Raw genomic sequence first — 22,045 nt, 5'->3', positions numbered from 1 at the left:
AATAATTGTTATTTTGTATTATCAAGAGAGCATGTGTTTTCACTGTATTTTATTTTGATTGATTATAATTTTATAGATATTATTTTAACAAAAATAAGTTATCTTTTGAAAGTTTCTCATTTAAATATATTATTAGTCTGAACAATATAAACTCAAAAGTTTTTACATAAAGAGGATACCAATAATAATTTATAAAATTGATTAATTTTTAAAATTATGTAAAAAAGAAAAATATTACAAAAATTCGCATATTGACTTGGTTCATAAACCCTCACAAGAGAAGTAATATAAAACCTCAATTCCGCTCTTTCTCTGGTTCTTGTCCTCCCCAGAACCCAATTTCAATCATCTCTACATCGATCTCGCAGAACCCTTCAATCGGAAATGAATGTCGATAACGGTTCAGAGAGCGCGAAGCTTGACAACTCGTCCATGCAAATGGATTCCGGTGACTCTTCCGATCAAGTACCAATATGCTTGTCTCTTTTCACTCTTTTTCTCATTCCCTTTAATAAACTATAAACTCATAAATGAAAATTAAGCTACAATTTAAAGTTAGATTGTGTTGTTGACTTCATGCGACTAGGTCTAACTAGTATCATAGGATTGTTAAATTTTTATTCTATACATTCTATAATGGATTAACCCTAACTCACCTCTATTTTTAATTTGGTTACTTAAATTAGAAATTGTGATTATGATAATAGTATATCCTGTGGTTGGTTTTGAAGGTAAAAGACAATGAGAAGGAAAAGAAAGAACTCACTGAGACTATGAACAAGCTGCATATTGAAGGATGTTCTTCTGGAAATGGATTTCCTAACTTTCGAAGAAAACCTGTCATCATTATTGTTGTAGGAATGGCAGGTGATTTCGTATTTATATTTAACATGTTTGGTCGAAACTGGTTTTCATTTGTAATGCTATGCTTTATCAAGTCTCTGAATATAAGCCTCGTCTGTGTTTTTAGGGAGTGGGAAAACTACACTCATGCATAGGTTGGTTGCCCATACACATATAAAAAACATCCGGGGTTATGTGGTGAATCTTGACCCTGCCGTCATGACCCTTCCATATGCTTCCAACATCGATATAAGAGACACTGTTAAATACAAAGAAGTCATGAAGCAGTTTAACCTTGGCCCTAATGGTGGAATTTTGACTTCTATGAACTTGTTTGCCACCAAGTTTGATGAGGTAAAGTTGGTCTGTTAATTTTTGAAACTACTGAGTTGTGACATATCTTGTTACTCGCTTTTAAACTAAGTGTTACTTACAAGTAGACAGTGTTTTCAACTGACAATCTTATTCCCATCACTAAAAACAGTAGTGACACAAATGGGAATGCTGTCTGCTTGTAATGGCAATATGATCGAAGGCTTTCCTTTAACTTCCTTGATTTAATGTTTTGGTTTTACTTTTTCTAGTTAAGCTTATGATGCAGAAAAGGAGATTATACTGTGTACCTTGGCAGTTACTCGCATAGGTCGTAATTTGTTTTAATTATTACTACATTTTTTAATTTTTTGGATCACCTCATTTTCAGGTAATCTCTATGATTGAGAGACGGGCAGATCAACTTGACTATGTTCTTGTGGACACCCCTGGTCAGATTGAAATATTTACATGGTCTGCTTCTGGTGCTATCATTACAGAAGCTTTTGCATCCACATTTCCCACTGTAGTGGCCTATGTAGTTGATACACCTCGTTCAGAAGATCCCACAACTTTCATGAGCAACATGTTGTATGCTTGTAGTATCCTCTATAAGACAAGGTTACCTCTCATCCTGACATTCAACAAAGTTGATGTAGCAGCACATCAGTTTGCATTGGAGGTATTTTTGTTTCTGATGATTTTTATTGTGCTTAGTTGAGTTGCAAATGATGTGTTGGATAGATTAGTCACTTTAATTTTTTTAGTTAACAAACTATTTTGATCTACCCATTCACTAACATCAAGTTGTGGTTAACTAGTACAATCTGTTTGCAGAGTAGATTAATATATTACTTTTAGTTATAGGCCTGTTTGTTTAAGCTTTTCTCACCAAATAATAACTTCTTCTCAAAGATATAATAATCATTATTTTGGTTTTTTATATACCTCTTATACCTTTAAAAATAACTCGAAGTTGAAAAGAATCAGAAATATGATCCTAATAAGTTATTCTATAAATCATTTACTTCTCTTTACTTATTTTTTATTGTCAACAAGATAATGAACCTCTATTTATTGTAATCCCTAAATAAGGGTCATCAAATCACTTTTTTCATAAACGTTGTATGTTGGTTTTTAAGAACTGGATCGTGTGTTTAAACTTTAAACTACAAGAGTGAGACATAATGACACATTGGATTTATCTATGATTTGGTTTAGCTTCGCAGTAGAAGATTTTTCAAAACCAGAAATGATAACATTCAAGTTGATGGAATCATTCACCTATGAAGTTTTGATATATTTGTTATCTTTGGAAGGATTTCTCAAGTTGGCACATTTAATTGTATCACCCTTCTGTTGAATGTCTATGACTTTAATGAGCATTGCATGTATCAACATCAATCAGTATCCTTAGTAGAACTTGACATTGCTTTTAATTTATGAAATTGAAGTTAAGGCATAAGTAATTTAAATTTTGAGAAATTGCAGTGAAATGGAAAACAATATTGATGGACATAATTATTAATTTGGCCTCTCATGTTGGGGAATTTATTGTATATAGAGATTGAACATATTGCCATTATTATGGGGTTATGGGCTCTGTCATTTGCCTATTTAAGCTGAATTGTATAGTTGGCGTCAAGACTACTCGGAAATTTTGTAGCCTACTTTCTATTCCTTGTTGCTTCTTTTTTATCTAGTCTTTTCCTGGCCTAACAAACTTACATGATAGATTGTACCAAATTTATTTTGATCCAATTTTTTTGGTGTGAAATTCATTATCTAGTGGATGGAGGATTTTGAGGCATTCCAAGCAGCAGCAAGTTCAGATCAGTCATACACATCAACTTTAACTCAAAGCCTTTGTCTTGTGCTAGATGAATTCTACAATAATTTGAAATCAGTTGGAGTTTCTGCTGTTTCTGGTGCAGGAATGGAAGCCTTCTTTAAGGTTGTCGAAGCCAGTGCAGATGAATACATGGACACCTACAAGTATTGTCTTATTTTCACTATTACATTACTATTGATTTAGCATATACAACAGGGTGCTCGATATAGCTAACCAAATAACTTCATTGTATCATACATTGTTCAGGGCTGATCTTGATAAAAGACGAGAAGAGAAGCAACGTTTGGAGGAAGACCGTAGGAGGGGCGACATGGATAAACTGAGGAGAGACATGGAGAAATCTGGGGGAGAAACTGTAGTTTTGAACACTGGTTTGAAGGACAAAGAGAAAAGTAAAAGTAAAAGTATGATGGATGAGGAAGATGAGGTTGAGGAGGACGAGGTAACGGAAGATGATGAAGATTTGGGGATATATACTGAAGATGATGATGCTATTGATGAGGACGAAGATGAGGAGGTTGATAGGTTCGGCCTGTGATGGAATTAATCATCAATTGGACTGTATCAGAGTTTGTATAGCACGTTTTTCACCTTCATATGGTGTACATGTTTACAACCTTACAAGTTTGATTACCAATTAGCCAACCAGTTTATTTCATATAACTCCATTTGCTCTAGGTTTATTTCGTTATGTTTTTGCAATACTTTCAAAGATAGTTGTTTTTTTTTGTGCAACTTGTTTTTGTATTTATAAATGACTTGAACATTTGCTGCGCCAGAAATCTGTAGTGGTTTTGCCTTGTCTGACAAAGGAAGGGGTTCTTATAGGCATTTCCACATTCAACAAACCTGACTAATATTTTCTTTCTTACAATTTAACTGGTAGTTTTTGTTTGGATCATAACTCCATACAATGAAAATTTGGGCCAGATGATTGTATATGGTCTCGTGTTATTCAGTATTTCTATTCTTTCTGTGTCTTTTCCGTGATAATTTTAATTTCACCAAACATAGAGTATCGCTTAACTTAATATTTCCAGTGTGTTGAAATGCGTCTAGCAGCTACTTCTCTTTGGAGGTAAATGATATTGCTGAATGTGCCGTCTCTAAATTGTAGAATGCTCTTGTGATTAGCGTGACTAACTCTGATTACCCTTTTATATAGAATATACTTTGTCCATGGCAAAACTTAAAATGATTTTATTTTAAATTTTCATACAAACTAAATAATAATAAATTTTATTATAATAATCTTATTCTTTTAGTATATACTAGTGGATGTGCAGAAGGGGTATGAATCCACTTTTACCTTATTGTAAAAAAAATAAGAAAATTATAGAAAATATATAAAATTTAAAGAATAAAAAATGGATAGTAAAGTATCAAAACTAAAAAAATAGTTACATAACATTTATTAAAAGTGTGTATATATATATATATATATATATATATATTATATACTAGATTCGATAAATATATTAAGATATTAAGTAATGTTGTTCAACGAACTTCATTGAGTTTTATTGATAAAAGGATATTTTGATTATATTTGTTTGTCTAAATATTTATATATTAATCTTATATTTGATTAAATTTAGATAGTTTAATTATATTATAATATTTTTTAAATATTATATATTTATAGAGAATATATGATATATCAAATAAAGTGTTATATTATTGTGATTATCTTATTAATTATCGTATATACGAAAAATTATTATTTTATTAATATTATTTGATATTATTTTTATTATATATATATATATATATATATATATATATATATATATATATATAAAGTTTAAAAATCTTATAGATATACATGATACTTCTTATACATTAGGAGAGCCATTTAGACTTTGCTAACTATCTGTAAATGCAATTATTAATATAATTCGTTAAAGATAAATTTAAAAGTAATTATCAGTATCGTATTTTAAAAATTACAGTTATTTTATAATTGAGGAAGAATCATGAAGTCCTTCAGTTAAGACTTTCATATTTTTGTAACTGAGAGGACAACCTCTCTTTAGAAAGAAATGTGTGAGATGAAAATAGAATTGGTAAAGCGAAGATGTACTAGAAGAAAAAAAAGTGAAAAAATGCTATAACACCTAAAAAGACGGGGATATGTTAATTTCATTCGAAAGATTAATTTTCCCTATTATACTCGACATAAAAAATTATAAATTATACATTGAGTAATTTTTAAATATGATTAATTCAATTAAACGATTTAAACGAATGAATATGTTTGATGGTAATTATACCAGTCTTACACTTTATACATCAATTTAGAAATTAAAATGATATGTTTAACATTTTAAAAATCATTGAAATATTTTATTATTATTTTTTTTTCTTTTCTTACCTTTTCTACTCTCTCCCTAATCAAGATGAATCCTAGGAATAAAGAGTCAAAGAAAAATGATGTGTTTTACCAAGAGAAAAAAGAAGAAGAAAAGAGTGTATACTATTCATTCACCTTTGCATTGTAATGATGAAGGAGGAATCTAAAAACATGGAGGAACACTCTACGTAAAACATTCTAACAATAATTGATGTAATCTAGAAACTCTTCGTATCCCCACATGAATTGAAAAGCACAGGAAGATATTAATTCGTTAATGATTTCTTAGAATAGTTAATTAGCTCAAGGTATCTGTTGTTTTCATTGACGATAAGACTCAATAATGTCAGCACATGACATGTCATTAGATGAAAAGTATTATTTATCTACAAAACGAGACAAGTGCCACGCAATTAGGTATTCTGGGTTTTTCTTAAATAGGTAAATTGCTCAATTTTTAAACTGCTCTAATCCATTTACCTAAATCTGTTTTTTATTTTGGATCCATATTTTATAATATTTTTAAAATAGATTATTGTTTTACTTATATAGATTTTAAAATCTGGAAAATCAGTTCAGATATATTCAGATCAAAATAAATCTGAAACCTTTTCTCTTTTATTTGAAAATTTCAACATCTTTCCTCTTTCTTCTTTGCGTTCCCTCCAAAATTTCAGTGAGCAATCAAAGGTAAATCTAATTGGTAATACGTTGAATTTTGTTTGCGCACAGATTCTTACCATTGCTCGCAATACGGTGGTGCTACCACTGCGCTGGTGGATCACGTGGTGGGGTTCGTCATGTTTTTCCTGTTTATTTTCAGCCTGGAATGAAGGCCCACTAGGATTTGGTTTGCTCTTCAGCTATCGCATAAAACAGGCTTCACAATTATATTTTCTTTGTAAAGTAAGTGCATCTTAACCGTTAAAGTCAAAATGATTGCTTTAAGGTGTTTTTGGATTAAAAATATTATTTAACTTTTTTATATACTTATTTATTAAATGAAATACTTATTTTTTAAATTAAAATTAGATTTATAAAAAAATTAATCTTTCATTAAAAATGGATTTGGATTTCCAGGTTGATCCAAATTTTTGGATCTGAGTTTTGAAATAATCCAATCTAGTTTTGTACAAGAAGTAAATTTGGATTCAAATCTGATATTTAAAAAATCAAATCCATGACCATCCTTGTTCACAATCCAAATAACCTTTTGTAGCTGAAGTACAATCACGTCATTGACAGTCCCAATAAAGTTGACACAATCTCTTTTTGTTCTTTTTCTTTATTATTATTATTGTTATTATTATTTTATTTTTAATGATTGAGAGAGTGAATAATGATAATTACGAAATTAAAGGACCGTAAAAAAATCTGTTTACGTTACATTCTGGAACAGAAAGAGCTTGATAGAGATAGAGATACAGAGAAGATATATATATAAAGAGAGAAAAAAAATTATATGTTTGTTTTTTTGTTTGAAATTGTGTAGTTGAAGAACGAAAGAGGAATGGCGAAGCACGAGGATCTTCCGATCCCGATTTACGATAACCTAGAGTTGGTTTATGGGGGCGGTTCAGCGCTTGAAGAAGCTCAGCTTCGTTTCGATAATTTGAAGTCCAAATTCTTCGAAGTCTTCAGTCATTATCCTCAAGTCTTCGCTCGTTCACCTGGTTCCTCTCCCTCTCTATCTCTGAACTTCTAGATTTTTGTTTTAATTGAGCTTTTTAATGTCGGTATTGTGGTTGAATTGTTAGTTTGTATGATAGAGATTAGAGTTTTGCGGTGTTTTATGATAATTTTGATATGCGGAGCAGGGAGAGTGAACTTGATCGGAGAGCACATTGATTATGAGGGTTATTCGGTGTTGCCTATGGCTATTCGGCAAGATACGATCGTGGCGATTCGGAAAAACGAAGCGGAAAAGGTTCTCAGGATTGCTAACGTGAACGGTGAAAAATATTCTGTTTGTACTTATCCTGCTGATCCTCTCCAGGTGGATTAATTAATCCTTTTGTGTTCTAAATTCTCTTTGGCAATACGTGTTTAATATTCTTCACAATAAGATCGTCCTGTTTTGTTGATAATTTGATTTGGTGTTCTTTGTTTGTGATTTTAATGCAGGAAATCGACTTGAAGAATCACAAGTGGGGCCATTATTTTATTTGTGGGTAAGTTTATTTCATATACATTTTGTTCTCTTGCCATTCTTTCGGTTTTTGGAGGAATGATAGTTGCAAGCTTTGTTGGATGTATGTGCTTTGTGTATGTTCTCTTTCATGAACATTGCTTGACAGTTAACACTACCAAGATGGTGCAGTTTGTTTGTCATTCAAGTAATTAGTCTTGCACTGATGTCCGTACTGGTTACCATTCATATCTATTTAAATTATGAAAAGTAGTGCTTGCAAGTTTGTTATAATGATATATTTTACCTTTGGTATTGTGCAATTTGAAATTATCCGCTAAATATGGATGGAGGAGCTTATGGATAGATGTATTGGTTTTCTTTTTGGGTGTACAAGAAAGAGTGCAGCACTGTTGTTTAATTCAATATTAATTGGTAATGCAATTTCTGAAGGTACAAAGGTTTCTATGACTATGCAAAACTGAAAGGAGTGGATGTTGGTGAACCTGTTGGGCTTGATGTTCTTGTTGATGGAACAGTGCCAACAGGTGTGTTCATTAATTTTGGAATTAGAATGGTGCTACTGCTATAGACATTCCAATTTACCTCAAAGTGAATGTTGCTCGGCCTCTCTGGTTCTCTGTTGGAGATGAAATTTTTTTCTGTTGACAGTGTTAAATTAAAAGGATAAAGGGCGACACTTATTTATTTATATTCACAGGTTCTGGGCTATCAAGCTCTGCAGCGTTTGTCTGCTCATCCACAATTGCTATTATGGCTGCTTTTGATGTGAACTTCCCAAAGGTATGAATTTTTTGTTGGAATGCTCATGTGTATGTGGAACATTGAATGGATAAATTGTTTCCACATATAATAGCTTGTAAGATTTTAAAATTGTTGTACTAATTATTAATTACTCCGAATTATGACAAGATGTTGCTGGAATTTTGTGTCATTTAAGTAACAAAGGAAAAAAAAAATAGTTGAATTTTTGGAGCTGATAATGTAACAGTATATCAAAATCCGGTATCAGTTCAATACCACTGACATTATAGTATTACTGGAATTTCACATATTCAACCTTGGATGATCAGATCTAATTCCTATTTCAAATTATATGCTGCATTGAAATTTACGTTTCTACGCTTCCATGATTTATTTGTTTTCGTGAATTTTTTTATTTTTTTTACCCAATCGTGTTAAGATTTATGTTTTTTGTAGACATCTAAAATAGTTCTTGATTATACCTTTTTAAATGGATGATTTACAACTGCTTTTGTTGAATACCTGTCTTTATTTTAGAAACATTTTATTCTGTTGTTCTGTTGTTTATTTAATGTTTTTATTTTCTGTTTCTGACATATGTAATCATATACTCTTAACAGAAAGAACTTGCACAAGTTACATGTGCTTGTGAACGACATATTGGTACACAATCTGGTGGAATGGACCAGGTTCTTCACTTTTCTCATTACAGATGTTTTCTGTTGTAATTTTATGTGAACGTATGTCCCAATTACAGATCTTCTTTTCCTCCATATCTCCTATGGGTGACACTCCGTCTATGTTACAGCTTCTTGCTAATTGATACACTCCTTGACCAATGTTTGTAATTAACACCTAAAGTATAATGTCTTAAGTGAATAATTGAACATGGGCGTACGGTGTTGCTGCATGAATTTTGAAACTCAAGAACAACCGTGTATAAAATACTAGATGTTTAAAATAGCTTGCTTTAGGGTGGGAAGTAATGCAGATATTTAATTAAATTCCACAACTTAGGGATGATCCGGGCCACAATTTGAAAACCATAGTCATTTCACTGTGGAAGTATGTTGCGTAATTGATCAAAGATGCATTAATCTGCTTCCAACTGCATATGGGGTATTACTATCCAATGTGTTTCTCTTCCAACATTCTGACGATTTACCTTGGCTAAATTTTTTTTTTATTTGGTTTTACTCGACAGGCAATCTCTGTCATGGCCAAGACTGGCTTTGCAGAGCTGATTGATTTCAACCCAATTCGTACAACAGATGTGCAACTTCCTGCTGGTGGGACTTTTGTGATAGCTCATTCTCTGGCAGAGTCTCAGAAGGCTGTTACTGCTGCGACAAATTACAACAATAGGGTTGTTGAATGCCGTTTGTCTTCTGTGAGTATATTCCAATCATGTGCCCTCTCCTTAATTACTACATTTGGAGAAAAATATCTTTACCGCACTATTTTATATAACCTGTCAGGGTACATTTATTGGATGCAAATGCATAAGTAGTTTGGTAGCGTCCTTTATGACTTCTTGTAAACTACCAAAATGTCTTGTTTGTCACCATTACATTCATAGTCTTTTTGATTGGTCAATTAGATTTAACTTGTTCAGTTTCTTTCATATGCTGAAGTCTGAACATTATTTTACCTACTTTTATTATTGAATTGAACAAGGAAAGACCTTCATTTCAGATGTTTCTGGTAATTTCATGCCGGACTTAATCATTAATGTGTATGTGCATCCATCAAAGGGTAGTTGCTTCATGTTGGAATTATTCATTACATGTACCTGTGCAATAGAAAACCTGTTGCTCAATTCACTAAATATCGCTGTTACAAAAATTTTCAGATTGTTCTAGCTATAAAGCTAGGAATGGATCCAAAAGAGGCAATATCAAAAGTGAGCACACTGTCTGATGTTGAAGGTTTATGTGTGACATTTGCTGGTACTCATAACTCATCTGATCCTGTACTTGCTGTAAAGGTAATTGAACCTGGTATGATGTCATCTTTAGAATTTGCCCGGGGTGACACTATGTTTTATCTGAGAAACAATTTATATCACTTAATGGATTTCTTTGAACTTTAATATTTTTTTCTGTATTCATAAAAATCTCAAGCCTGTTAACTGTTATAAAAACTTTTCATTCGGTACAGGAATATTTGAAAGAAGAACCATATACAGCCGAAGAAATTGAAGAAGTTGTTGGGGAAAAGCTTACCTCATTTTTGAGCAACAATGCAGCTTATTTAGATGTCTTAAAAGCTGCAAAGCAATACAAGTTGCATCAGGTTTTTTTAAGCTTCATTATCTACTTTACGCCCAATTGTTTAGAAGGTTTTGTGGATAACATACTCCAAATAGAAAATTTCAAATAATTTCTCGTGCTTTCGTATTTCACCAGCCAATGGGAATTTCCATCGAATAGAAATTATTAACAGCCACAGCCAATGCATTTATCCCTTTTATACGCTGTTGTTTATTTGACACATTTTGTTTCTAGAGAGCTTCTCACGTGTATTCAGAAGCAAAGAGGGTACATGCTTTCAAGGATGTCGTGTCCTCTGATCTAAGGTGAGTGTTTTGAACTACTATTCAGTCGGTCTTGAATGTGAGTTGGATGAGGACCACTCTGAATTTCGTCTAACGGGTTTCTATTTATTTTGATACAAAAATGCCTCGAGGACTAATCTCATCAGTTTGCAACTTTGCATATATTGTTATTCTTTTGTAAGTGAGCTATGTATTACTTTTATGTAACTACCCAATTTTTTCAGCGACGAGGACAAGCTAAAGAGGCTTGGTGACCTTATGAACGAGAGTCATCATAGCTGCAGCGTTTTATATGAGTGCAGGTACTGAAATAGAGTATTGTGTCTTAGTAGAATAATGTATGCATCGTCAATTGTTTGGTTTCTCTGGAAGGATTATTTCACAAGGCATGAATATTTCATGCGAGATTTTACAACCGTTAAAGTAACAGAACGATGTCGTCCTTGTAATCGTCCTTGTAAGATATGGTTTCCTTTTCCGGCAATTAGAGTTGATATTTTCTTTTATTCATGGAATCAGCTGTCCAGAGTTGGAAGAACTTGTAAATGTTTGTCGTAACAATGGTGCTCTCGGGGCTAGGCTTACTGGAGCTGGATGGGGTGGTTGTGCAGTTGCTTTGGTGAAGGAGAACATAGTTCCACAATTTATCCTTAATTTAAAGGTTTGTTTTCATTATAAATAATATTTAGTAACCCTAATTATCAATCATCGAAGACCTGGGATTAACATGTAGTGAATGCTGAATTTTATACCCATTGCAGGAATGCTTCTACCAGTCTAGGATAGACAAGGGCGTTATTAAGAAGAACGATCTTGGCCTTTATGTATTTGCTTCCAAGCCATCAAGCGGTGCTGCTATATTCAAGTTTTAGTATATTTTTTACCCACTTTCCCTCAAAACCTTGTCCCCTCAAAACATATAAACACGGACTATTTTCGTCTTTAATTTATTTTAGTTGACAGAAAACAATAAATGATATTGCCGAATGGCTTTGCAGTTATCTTCTGTGATTGATAAATAAATGTTTGACCACAAAAACAGCGTTTAAACACCGAAGTAGTTGCCGCGATTGGGTAACAGTCAAATTCCTTACAGTTCTTCATATAAATTATTTGACCTACACAAATTATTAAATTGGAGATAAGAAATACCTGTAAAGTTTTTAATGTGGGTTAATTCTGAAGAGAATAAAATGGAGGATTGTTTAGTGTGAGTCTTCAGCTTCCTCTTCAACAAATTTTCTTTTTTCAAACCACCACATTTGCTGCAGGTGATTCATTTTAAACTCCTGGATTGTTTACGCATTCCGGAAAGGAGAGAAGTAATCTCTTTGCGTAGGGTTTCTGAAAATTTTCACTTTACGAGAATGTTTCATCTGCAAATCAAAATTCATGTGTTGTATAGTTTAATTCAGAATGATTATATTTTTGTATAAATACCTTTTGGATTGTTTATTCTGAAAAGTTCAATTCTGGATCGGATGATATAAGAACTTGTCTGATAGTCATCACAACAAATAAAAACTCCATTGATGTTATTCATTCGTACTTTGTACACCTGTCTGAAATTTACTAAATTCAAACCTCATCAAAAGTTGTTTGAATCTTCTTCAATCTTGTAGCAAGAAAGTATAAACTTACAGTGGAGTAAACATAATACAACTTGAAGGAGAGACACCATTGAAATAAAAATCATGGGTGTGCAATTAGTAATTTTGGGATTACTCATCCAGTATTATTGAGTCTTTCTCATCCTGTATTATTGTATTTCTTCTCTGGAATTGGAATAGCTTCCCAGCACCGCGAAATCCACATGCCAACGTGATTCCTTCCGGGAACTACAATCTTGGCAGCAGAAAACGCGTTGAATCAAAATTGAAACGACTCACACCTCTTATAGTTCCTTCTTATTTTTTTCAATACTCATACAACAATCACGATTATTAAAAAATAATATTTATTCTCAAATGCAAACAACAATTTCAGATATCAAATACTAAATAATAATAGTTCATTATTGTAGTCACAAATTTAGATATTATTATTGATAGTGGCATGAGTAACAGATAAGCCTGACAAATCTTGAAATATCAGAACCCACGTGCTGTTGTACCTTACTTATTGGACGGGGGTTCGAATTCCACGTGCTTCTGCAAAATCCCTTATCTCACAACTTATTCATTAACTATAATAATAATCTTCACTATAAATTTTTTATTTTATTATGTTTCTATGGTCAGATGAATATTTTCATTCACTTCTTCAATTCTTAGTTTTATCAATCTCATGTTAAATTTAATCTCTGGTCTTATGTATATATTTTTTTTTCTTCATGCTTCTCTCATTTTTTTTTATTTGGATTTTATTTATTCATGGGCTTCTAATAATTAATGTTCAAAGGTCCACTCACTTATTAAAGAGATCCTAAACTCACTATTATTGATCCTTTACAGCTTTTTTGAAAAAAATAATAATTTACTGCTACAAATCCATCAATTATTGTTCATTCCCACCACTGCTTTTAATGAAAACAGTGCCAATCTATAAAAGGTTTCTATTTTCTGTTCATTAGAGAAATTTTAGAATTCGATGACGACGGTGCCTCGGTAAAAAAAACTAAAAATAAGCATGCAAATTAAAAAATAAATAACTATTTTTACTTTCAATTTTTTAATCCGTAAGTATTAACGAATTTTGATTATAGTTTCTTCACTTAACATGTGTTCGCTTTTATTATCATAATAAAACTATTATTATTATTATTAAATATAAATATTTTTCATAATTTTATTATAAATAATTTTTATTTCTTGTGTATATAGCTTTATAATTAAAAAGTAATTAAATTTTAAAAACTGGTTAAATTAAATAAATAGTTATTTTAATTTAAAAAAAACTTTTATTTGAAGGATGATCTTTTAAAATAAACACCAATACCCAAAAAAAGGAATATTTAGGAATATTTTTTATATATAGATAAATGAATGTAGTTAACTAAACCTAACCACAATCTTATAATTAAATTAAAAGCATATAATTAAATTAATGAGAGTTTGAAATGACTGAATAACTTTGTTAGTTTTATTCAACAAGAATATCTACTTACTAAGTGAATAGTGTTTAAAGACTTACTCATCCAATTACAATTATTAAAAGGTTTATACATTCAACGATTAGAAGACTTACTTGTCCATTGATTAGAAGTCTATTAATACTAAAACTCATATGGATTTTATTACTAAAATCTATCTAATGAAATTCAATCGCTTCCAACAACTACTAAGTTAGTGAATTATTTTATTTTAGAGTCGTTCAACGAATTTTTTGTCAAACGATCACTAAGTAAGTTAACTCTCTTACAAATATGCATAATTTGCAGAAAACACAATTTTACAATTTGATGACATTCTCAACCATACCAATTCAAACCAATACCACATATATAATTCAAAATATACCAATTATAAATCAAATAACATTCATCTCCTCAATTCATCATAACCATTCAGATGGCATTCTCAAATTTTCATCACACAACTTAAACTTTGAACATAAATTATACTACTTAAATTACACCTCAGCTTATCAAATTCATGAATTATTTACATCAACAATTTTAATTGCATTTGTATAAGTTAATTATTTTACAATTAAATATTTTAAAATGAAAAATTTAAATAAATTAAAAAGGATACATCAAATACTACAAACGTAATTGCAAATATTATTTTATAATTATTTAAATTTAAATATACTTTTAAATAAAATCATGTTAAGTATTATTATGAATTTTGACATGTCTAACTATACTCACATACTAAAATCTATCAATCATTTGTTATTACATAAAATTTAAATAAAATATAAAACATGAAAAATCACACTAAATTTATAATAAAAATTACACTTCTAAAACTATAAATAAATTACATATATCTATTATAAAAAAATTAAACAAATATATGAAAGGAAACCATTAAACCTGCTGTCTATGAATACTATATGATTTTGCAATTTGCAACTATTCTTTTACTGTGAATCAAATTCAAATATTGAATCGAACATTTATCTTAAAAATCATAACTTATAATTAAAACCTAACTCTTTTATAACTGATACATCATGATCATCACGAAACAATCAATACACCCTGTAATGTAATAGTATATCTCCAACATATATTGAAAATATTACACTATTTAATACATTTGTAAAAAAATGGTAATTTTAATTAATGTATTGTCTATTTCTCATTTTGAACAGTTTTTAATTTTTATTATCAAATAATTTAATATTTTTTACAAAATCTCAATATTAACTAAGTTCAATGATTTATTTAAATTATTACAAAATACTTTTGACTATTAGTACGTTGTAGACTATTAATTAAATTTGTTACTATATTTTTCATTTTAAAAATATTTTATAATTTAAATTTTTAAAAATTAAAAGTGTAACGCCGCGACAACTTTTAGGGACTATTGACTGTCCCCACACATCACCACGAGACTTTTCAATGTGTTTTGTCCTCACTCTTATGGGTCAGACTACCGAAAAGCAAATGCATTTGGTGATATGAGTAGCCAAATCAATCCCTTTAAGATATCATTCAACTGTATAGTCTCATACCTATACAGTCTCTAGATCCCTCTCATTCCGGTGTATGTTCGATTATCCATGTGTCCCTTCCACTGGAAGCCTGCCAGGAGCCGTTCCTTGTCTGTGCCCCTTGCACATCATGCCTCTTGCACCGACGATCACTCCCCACCCTCGTCAGTGCCCGGGTGTTACATGCTAAATGTGGCATCCCAAATATATCATAACCACAATCATATAACTTAGGCGTCCACATTCCAATAAAGAGAACAGTTAGAGTAGAATAGTAGTTCAGTAGTTGATATTACAGACAAAACTTAAAACTTAAACAGTTCAGAGTACTTCAAAATAACACCAACTTAAATTTAGAAATCCTAAAAATACTATATTGCATCATCAGCATCCTCCAACTCTTGCTCCAAGGGAACCTCCTCAACAACATCTGCTTCCATGGATGATCATTGCAAAGGAAAACATACACAAGCAGCACACAACAAAGAAAGCAAGGGTGAGCTAGATAACCAAGCAGTAATCATATAGTTCAATCAATAAATATCATCGTGCTTAGCTACATATAAAGAACAATCAAGGCATACCATTTAAACCATGACTCAAACACCACACGACTCATTCGGATTGGTATAACTGTCCAACTATTGGTCGTCTTTGAACTTGCGTAGTTCAGCTGGCACTCCCCAACACTATGCAAGGTAAATCCCCCATCTGTCTATGTCTAAACTCTAAGACTATAGACGAGAACCTCCCTCTACTCTCATCACTTACACTGCTCCCCTCTATTTGAGCATGAACAGTGCTTCGAGTGTAGGGATAGACATACCAGTTCAAAGCTCCATACAGTTATACATAACAACAACACCCCACACATCACTTTCAATCATCTCACCCTGAGATGTCCACCTCATACTCAATTACATCATTGTAGTTCACATTCATATGCTTTACAACCACTCAACAACACCATACATACATCCTGGCAGTCAAACAACATCAATCAATCCAAACAGAAGAAGAAAAATGAGTGAGATCCCCTCCATGCACCAGTTTACGTTTATATATATATATATATATATATATATATATATATATATATATATATATATATATATATATATATATATATATATATATATATATATATCATGGTTCTTATTTGGTAAATTACTTGTCTAATTTTCATCATAGTAGAGATCTTACTTTCCCCAAATTGGTCACCGGAGAGGGTTAAGATGTCTGAACACATCAGACACACCTTCGGCGCTAGCACATATGACTAGTCACTGGACCAGGCCAGGGCTGCTCTATGATTAAGGATGTGCCAACTCAGGTTTTTAAGTCCCCTCTATCGTACCAACAAAGAAAGGCTTTTAACAAGTTATGATTTAATTATCTATGTTATTAGAATTGTCCTACAATGTTCTAGACATCAAATACCCAATTATATATATCACCCTTCCCCTCACAGTAACCTTAAACAGTACCTGCCCATATACATGCTATCACATAGCCCTTACTCCAAACCCTCCAACCAAAACAATTTCAACCAAAACAGGTTAATTTCAACAGAAACACTGACACGTTCAACACCAAAGCATAAATTATTTAAGCACAATTCCACAGTCTCAGTTATAATTATCCAATAAAAATTTAACATCGAAGAACACTAGTTCAACATTCAACCTGCATATATTTGTATAAAATAAATTCATACAAAAATAATTAGCTCCCCTTACCTGGAAAACTTAAAAGTTTACTTGACAGGGATGATCTAAATAGTGCTTCTCACAGCAAAATTCAAAGACACCCTATAAATCACCCAATGGTGATAGAATTCGCTTTTTAGGCTAGAAATTAACATAAATTTAAAGTAGAACACTTCTAGCGGCATGCATTCAGTAAAATAGCAATGCCCTAGGTGCTAGAAACGGTGGAAAAAAAGAGAGGTTGGAACAAGAACGGTCCGTTACGGAGCCCTTGACGCGGTGAACGTTTGAATACCACCTATTCAACAATTGAACGGTTCAATAGGGTGATATTTTAGAGAGAAGGCAGAACAATGTTTAGAAGATGAGTTTTTAGAGAGAGAAGAAAAAAGTTGACAGTGAAAAACTGACTTACAAGAAAGACTCTTGCTAAGGTCATGTGCCTTTGATATGATGGGTCTGACTGTTCCACATAAAACCCAAATGCCCTTTTATTAATTTTACATGTCCTTACAAAAGAAGTTCAGAATTTAGTTTCCAGGTAATTAAATTTTAATTAATAATATATCATAATGAAATTCAAAATTCAATTTTACAATATCAAATTTTAATTATAAAAAGCAAACAGCACTGCTACTTAAATAAATATTACGAATATTATATCATTAAAAAAGTATTTTGGAAACGTGCTCTTTTGGTGAATTTAGCAATATACGAAACATAGAAGGTTTATTATCGCGAGTGCTTTTTCTACGTAGATTTAAGTTTATTATTAAACAAAAAATAAATTATCACATCAAAATTTTAGTTAAACTATTTTAAAAAATAATAAATGTAATGTTTTTTTTTTCAAATGGAATATTTTCCATTTTAAAATTAAACGCATAATCAAATAAAGAAGGTTTATTATTGCGAGTGTTTTTTCTAAGCAGATTTAAGTGTATTATTCAATAAAAAACTAAATTACCAAATCAAAATTTTAATTAAACTATTTCAAAAAATAATAAATGTAGTTTTTTTTTTCAAATGGAATCTTTTCCATTTTAAAATTAAACGCATAATCAAATAAAGAAGGCTTATTATTGCGAATGCTTTTTCTACACAAAATCTATCTGTCATTAATGAATTTATCTTTTTTAGAATTTATATCGATAAATAAATAGCTTAAAAGAAGTGTCGGTGAAGAAGTATTCATTAAACGAACACAACTGTGTCTAAAGCAGCATTAGGTAACAAAAACGTGAACAACGCTTGAACAGAAAATAAAAATAAAATTACTAATTAATATATTTATTATTCTGATTTATTTACGTACACGTCAATCTTTTTTTTTTCGTTTTTTATTATCCACTCATCAGATTAATATCTTTTAATAATTTTTCTTTCTTTTTTATCTTCTTTGCACGCGTGTCATCATCTCATACCCTATGATTAAGACGAGTGGTGACACTGATAGATAAAGTAAAATTCATTTAAATTTTAAAGCGTCATAAAATTAACGCGGTTGAACAAATTGAAGTGTGAGAATTTCTTAGTGTTCTAGAAATTAGAACAAGTAAAAACCAAAATTTCCATAAAAAAAGTGTACACAATTATTCTTTAAATAATCTAAAATATTCAACAAAATAAAATAAAATAGAAAATTGTAACACGATCATATTAACTAAAACCGTGTTCTGTCAACAGTAACACAGCAGACATTTATTTAGAAAAAAACATTTTCCTATTTGAAAAGCATGTTTTAAAGACAAAGTTTGACGAAAACGAAATCCGATTTAGAAAAGTGATTAGATAATGATAAAAACAATAAAAGAAAATGTGAGGAAGAGGGTGAAACAGAGTTGCCAACTGTCGGCGCGGTGCTGTTTTGGTCCTTCCTTCCGAGTATTTTCGCTCTGTACTATAAATGAGCAGTTTTTTAGAAGGCATCACATGGAAATGGCTCTGGCAATGAAAGGAAACAGAAAGATTTTGAATTTTATTTGAAATCTTTAAATTGCACTGTGTGAGGTAGTTTTCCTGTGATGTTGTGAACTCCATTTCTCATGCTTTTTGTCTCTCATTGGATCTCGCCTTCTTTCTCTTTCCCTCAAGCAAGGTATTCGCTTTTCCACAAAGCTTGACTTAATCTGCTTTCAAAAGCTTAACTTTATGTCTTTCTGTCTAGTTTTCCTTCGTTTAAGTCACCAGTTGTATACTTTTCTTCATTTCTCTTTGGTGGATTACTGCTTTGAACCTTTTTCTTGTTTGTAACTGATTGAATTATGTTTCTTGTTATGGTGCAGGGCTAGTCCATTACTGGGTTTGTTTTTTTCTTCTTCTTTTTTATCCCTTTGGTGATATTTTATGTTAAGGAGGTGATTTTGTGTTGTGGATTGAGTTCAAGGATTTGGTTAGGGAAACAGCTCAGGGGACACTTTGGGGGTGTCCTGATTTTGTAGGGTAGGGTAACAAGCAGGGAGAAAAGTTGGATTAGTTTTGTGATTTTGGGTTTGGGATGGATCATAAGAGTGTCAATGATGACGCTGAAATTGATCTTGAAAGTGGGTTGGCAGTGGTTGAAGATGACTCCAAGAATGTGTCTTCTCCAGGTAACACAAAACAAGGAAAGATTTTGTTTACTGAGATTTCTTGTATAAAAGGTGAGGATAGGTATAGTGGATGCTGCAATGAGTCAAAGTTAACAGTAGTTTCAATGGACATGGTGAAAGTGAGTGGGAGGTTGTACTCAGTAGAATGTGTGGAGAATGATACCCCAGAAAAGGAGAAACGAAAAAAGTGCAGTAACAAGAAGGCTCCCAAACCTCCAAGACCTCCACGAGCTCCATCACTTGATGCAGCTGACCACAAGCTAATCAGGGAGATCACTGAACTTGCCATGTTAAAGCGTGCGAGGATTGAGCGGATGAAAGCTTTGAAGAAGATGAAGGCTGCAAAGGCATCATCCTCATCGTCTTCCAGTAGCAGCATGTTTGCTATGGTTTTCACTGTTATCTTCTGTATTGTGATATTACTCCAAGGTAATGATTGTATTCAAAGTAGTTCTTATAATGCATATCACACTTTTTCCCTACTCTTCTGCACTATAACATGGTTGTATGATTAAAGTGTTGCTTACTGTTGGATTGGGTATTGTTTTGCCTTGTTCTGTTACCTTTGGATTCTGCCATTTCATTACCAACTCTGTCTTTTGGTTTTATTTCCTATTCTTGGCCATTTCAAATTCGTGATTATTGTTACTTCAGTATTATATTTGGGGAATTCATGAATAACCGTTTTGCAAAACTTACACGATGAGTGGAATTCCGTGTCAGTATTTGTAAAGGGAGATATTTTAAGTTCATGTTTGTTTAGTATTCTCCTATGAAACACCATACCACCTTGTTTTTTTTTTTCCTTTTTTCATGTCTGTTCTGTTTGTTCTTTATTCAACTATAGGATCGTTTGAATGTCCAGCTATTGGATAATTTTACTGTTATAGGAAAAAGGAAAGAAGGAAAACAGACACGATTTCATTTTAAAACACATTTCTGTCAAATAATGAGCTTAGTAATGTAAAAATTCACTCTTTTATTTTTGACATGTTCTCTTTACAGGCATGTCTTCTGGGAAAAGTTCACTTGCAACATTCCAGGGATCTCCAGTGCCCGCAGGAGTAACAGAGGGTGGTCTGGTTGATGTTCAACACCAACTCAATCCATCTTCAAGTTACCCAAATGCACCTGGTTTTCAGTACCACAAGTAAGTTGAGATGCACACTGGTTATTGAATTGAACTCTCTCTTTACTTTGTTCATAAAGAATGCAACACCGGTTTGACAACCTTGTAATATAATCATGTTACTTGATTGTTCCCTGCAGAATTGTACAGCAGTTCACTGGTTCAGATTTGCCTGCCAAACAATAGAGAAGAGACGCTGGTTAATTAATGTCAGTGTAGTGACACCAAGAATGTCATTGTCATGTGGTATTGTACCCATGTGCTTCTCACCAAAGATTTTTTTCCCTTGTCTTTCAGACTGTATTTCACAACTATCACGAGACTGAATGTGATGGACAATTTTTCCCTGTATGTATATTATTAGTCAATTAGTCAATGGGGGGTGGGGTGAGCTATAAATTGCATGATGGTGTTGCTGGATGTTACCTCCTCAGCAGCTGCTTGTTGCATGCACGTTCAAATTCAGAGTTGGAGGAGATTTTGTTTTTCAAGCTTCACGCTATATATATAATCACACCCTGTCTTTTTATCATTTTCCAATTCTTATGTGAGGGAGAAAGTGAAGCCTTTCATATGGTAAAGTGATAATCGAATGCAACAAAGTGGAATACTATATTACATAATATTAATCAACTTATCTTCTGCATTTGGGTAAGCAGATTTTTTTACTAACTGACAAACCGAGTTAACCAAACAAAGATCAGAATATGTTGATATCCTTGCATTTTGGAAGAAAGATGGTTGCAGAAACACCAAAACTGAGGTAAAATTCAGAAAACCAAGTAAAATAAATATGAAGAAGATTCAGAGAAGACACTGAGCGTAAAAAGCTATTTGTCTTTATTTGTTTTTCTACTTCAAACATAATGGAAACTCTAATATCACATTCAATAACATGGTGTAGGGTAAAGGAATGCAAAGGAATATTAATTTTGTCTGAGATTTCACGTGTACTAATTAATTATATAGTCCAATTGTAGTATAAAAACCTAATTTCCACACCCCTCATGGATTGTTGTTTTTACAAGATTCGGTTACATAACCGAAGATAGGGACTACCTCTGAAAGAGAGTGATTTCTCAACATTCAGACAAAAAACAGTAGGGTGTGTAGCACTAGTTGTATTTAGACAGTGACGAGTGAAGCATAATAAAACTAGATTAAATTACTCTGCTATCATTATTTAGATACATTGTGA

At 31.9% G+C, this 22,045-nt stretch overlaps 3 protein-coding genes across 3 annotated transcripts; all 3 read left to right on the top strand.

Annotated features, from left to right (window-relative positions):
* Window positions 1-306: 306 nt before the first annotated feature.
* On the top strand, window positions 307-3,968 carry QQT2 (P-loop containing nucleoside triphosphate hydrolases superfamily protein). Its single transcript, XM_047299247.2, has 6 exons — window positions 307-465; window positions 732-867; window positions 971-1,197; window positions 1,547-1,837; window positions 2,945-3,150; window positions 3,254-3,968. Exons 1-6 carry the CDS (start codon window positions 385-387, stop codon window positions 3,543-3,545), a joined length of 1,233 nt encoding a protein of 410 aa, XP_047155203.1. The 5' UTR covers window positions 307-384; the 3' UTR covers window positions 3,546-3,968.
* Window positions 3,969-6,743: 2,775 nt separating this feature from the next.
* GALK (Mevalonate/galactokinase family protein) lies at window positions 6,744-11,811 on the top strand. Its single transcript, XM_047299246.2, has 13 exons — window positions 6,744-7,033; window positions 7,178-7,356; window positions 7,485-7,531; window positions 7,942-8,036; window positions 8,210-8,292; window positions 8,874-8,942; window positions 9,458-9,643; window positions 10,106-10,240; window positions 10,414-10,548; window positions 10,761-10,831; window positions 11,035-11,112; window positions 11,330-11,471; window positions 11,572-11,811. The coding sequence occupies exons 1-13, from the start codon at window positions 6,871-6,873 to the stop codon at window positions 11,680-11,682; spliced, it is 1,494 nt and encodes a 497-aa protein (XP_047155202.1). The 5' UTR covers window positions 6,744-6,870; the 3' UTR covers window positions 11,683-11,811.
* A 7,127-nt stretch (window positions 11,812-18,938) lies between these two features.
* LOC124826416 (uncharacterized) lies at window positions 18,939-21,379 on the top strand. The gene is made up of 4 exons (XM_047299243.2): window positions 18,939-19,225; window positions 19,413-20,147; window positions 20,724-20,868; window positions 20,988-21,379. The coding sequence occupies exons 2-4, from the start codon at window positions 19,625-19,627 to the stop codon at window positions 21,031-21,033; spliced, it is 714 nt and encodes a 237-aa protein (XP_047155199.2). The 5' UTR covers window positions 18,939-19,225; window positions 19,413-19,624; the 3' UTR covers window positions 21,034-21,379.
* The last annotated feature ends 666 nt before the right edge of the window (window positions 21,380-22,045 follow it).

The sequence above is a fragment of the Vigna umbellata genome, chromosome 1, assembly GCF_029865625.1.
Source record: "Vigna umbellata cultivar VRB3 chromosome 1, Vumbellata_1.0, whole genome shotgun sequence".
NCBI lineage: Eukaryota > Viridiplantae > Streptophyta > Magnoliopsida > Fabales > Fabaceae > Vigna > Vigna umbellata.
The sequence above is the reverse complement of the archived record's forward strand: the minus strand, read 5'-3'. Positions and strand labels throughout refer to the sequence as shown.

Excerpts from the sequence above, each read along its gene's own strand:
- GALK (XM_047299246.2), top strand. The coding sequence starts at position 6,871 with ATGGCGAAGCACGAGGATCTTCCGATCCCGATTTACGATAACCTAGAG. Across the intron at positions 7,357-7,484 it reads ATCCTGCTGATCCTCTCCAG|GAAATCGACTTGAAGAATCA; the intron begins GTGGATTAATTA and ends ATTTTAATGCAG. Across the intron at positions 8,037-8,209 it reads TGATGGAACAGTGCCAACAG|GTTCTGGGCTATCAAGCTCT; the intron begins GTGTGTTCATTA and ends TTATATTCACAG.
- LOC124826416 (XM_047299243.2), top strand. The coding sequence starts at position 19,625 with ATGGATCATAAGAGTGTCAATGATGACGCTGAAATTGATCTTGAAAGT. Across the intron at positions 20,148-20,723 it reads TATTGTGATATTACTCCAAG|GCATGTCTTCTGGGAAAAGT; the intron begins GTAATGATTGTA and ends TTCTCTTTACAG. Across the intron at positions 20,869-20,987 it reads CCTGGTTTTCAGTACCACAA|AATTGTACAGCAGTTCACTG; the intron begins GTAAGTTGAGAT and ends TGTTCCCTGCAG.
- QQT2 (XM_047299247.2), top strand. The coding sequence starts at position 385 with ATGAATGTCGATAACGGTTCAGAGAGCGCGAAGCTTGACAACTCGTCC. Across the intron at positions 1,838-2,944 it reads CACATCAGTTTGCATTGGAG|TGGATGGAGGATTTTGAGGC; the intron begins GTATTTTTGTTT and ends TTCATTATCTAG. Across the intron at positions 3,151-3,253 it reads GAATACATGGACACCTACAA|GGCTGATCTTGATAAAAGAC; the intron begins GTATTGTCTTAT and ends TACATTGTTCAG.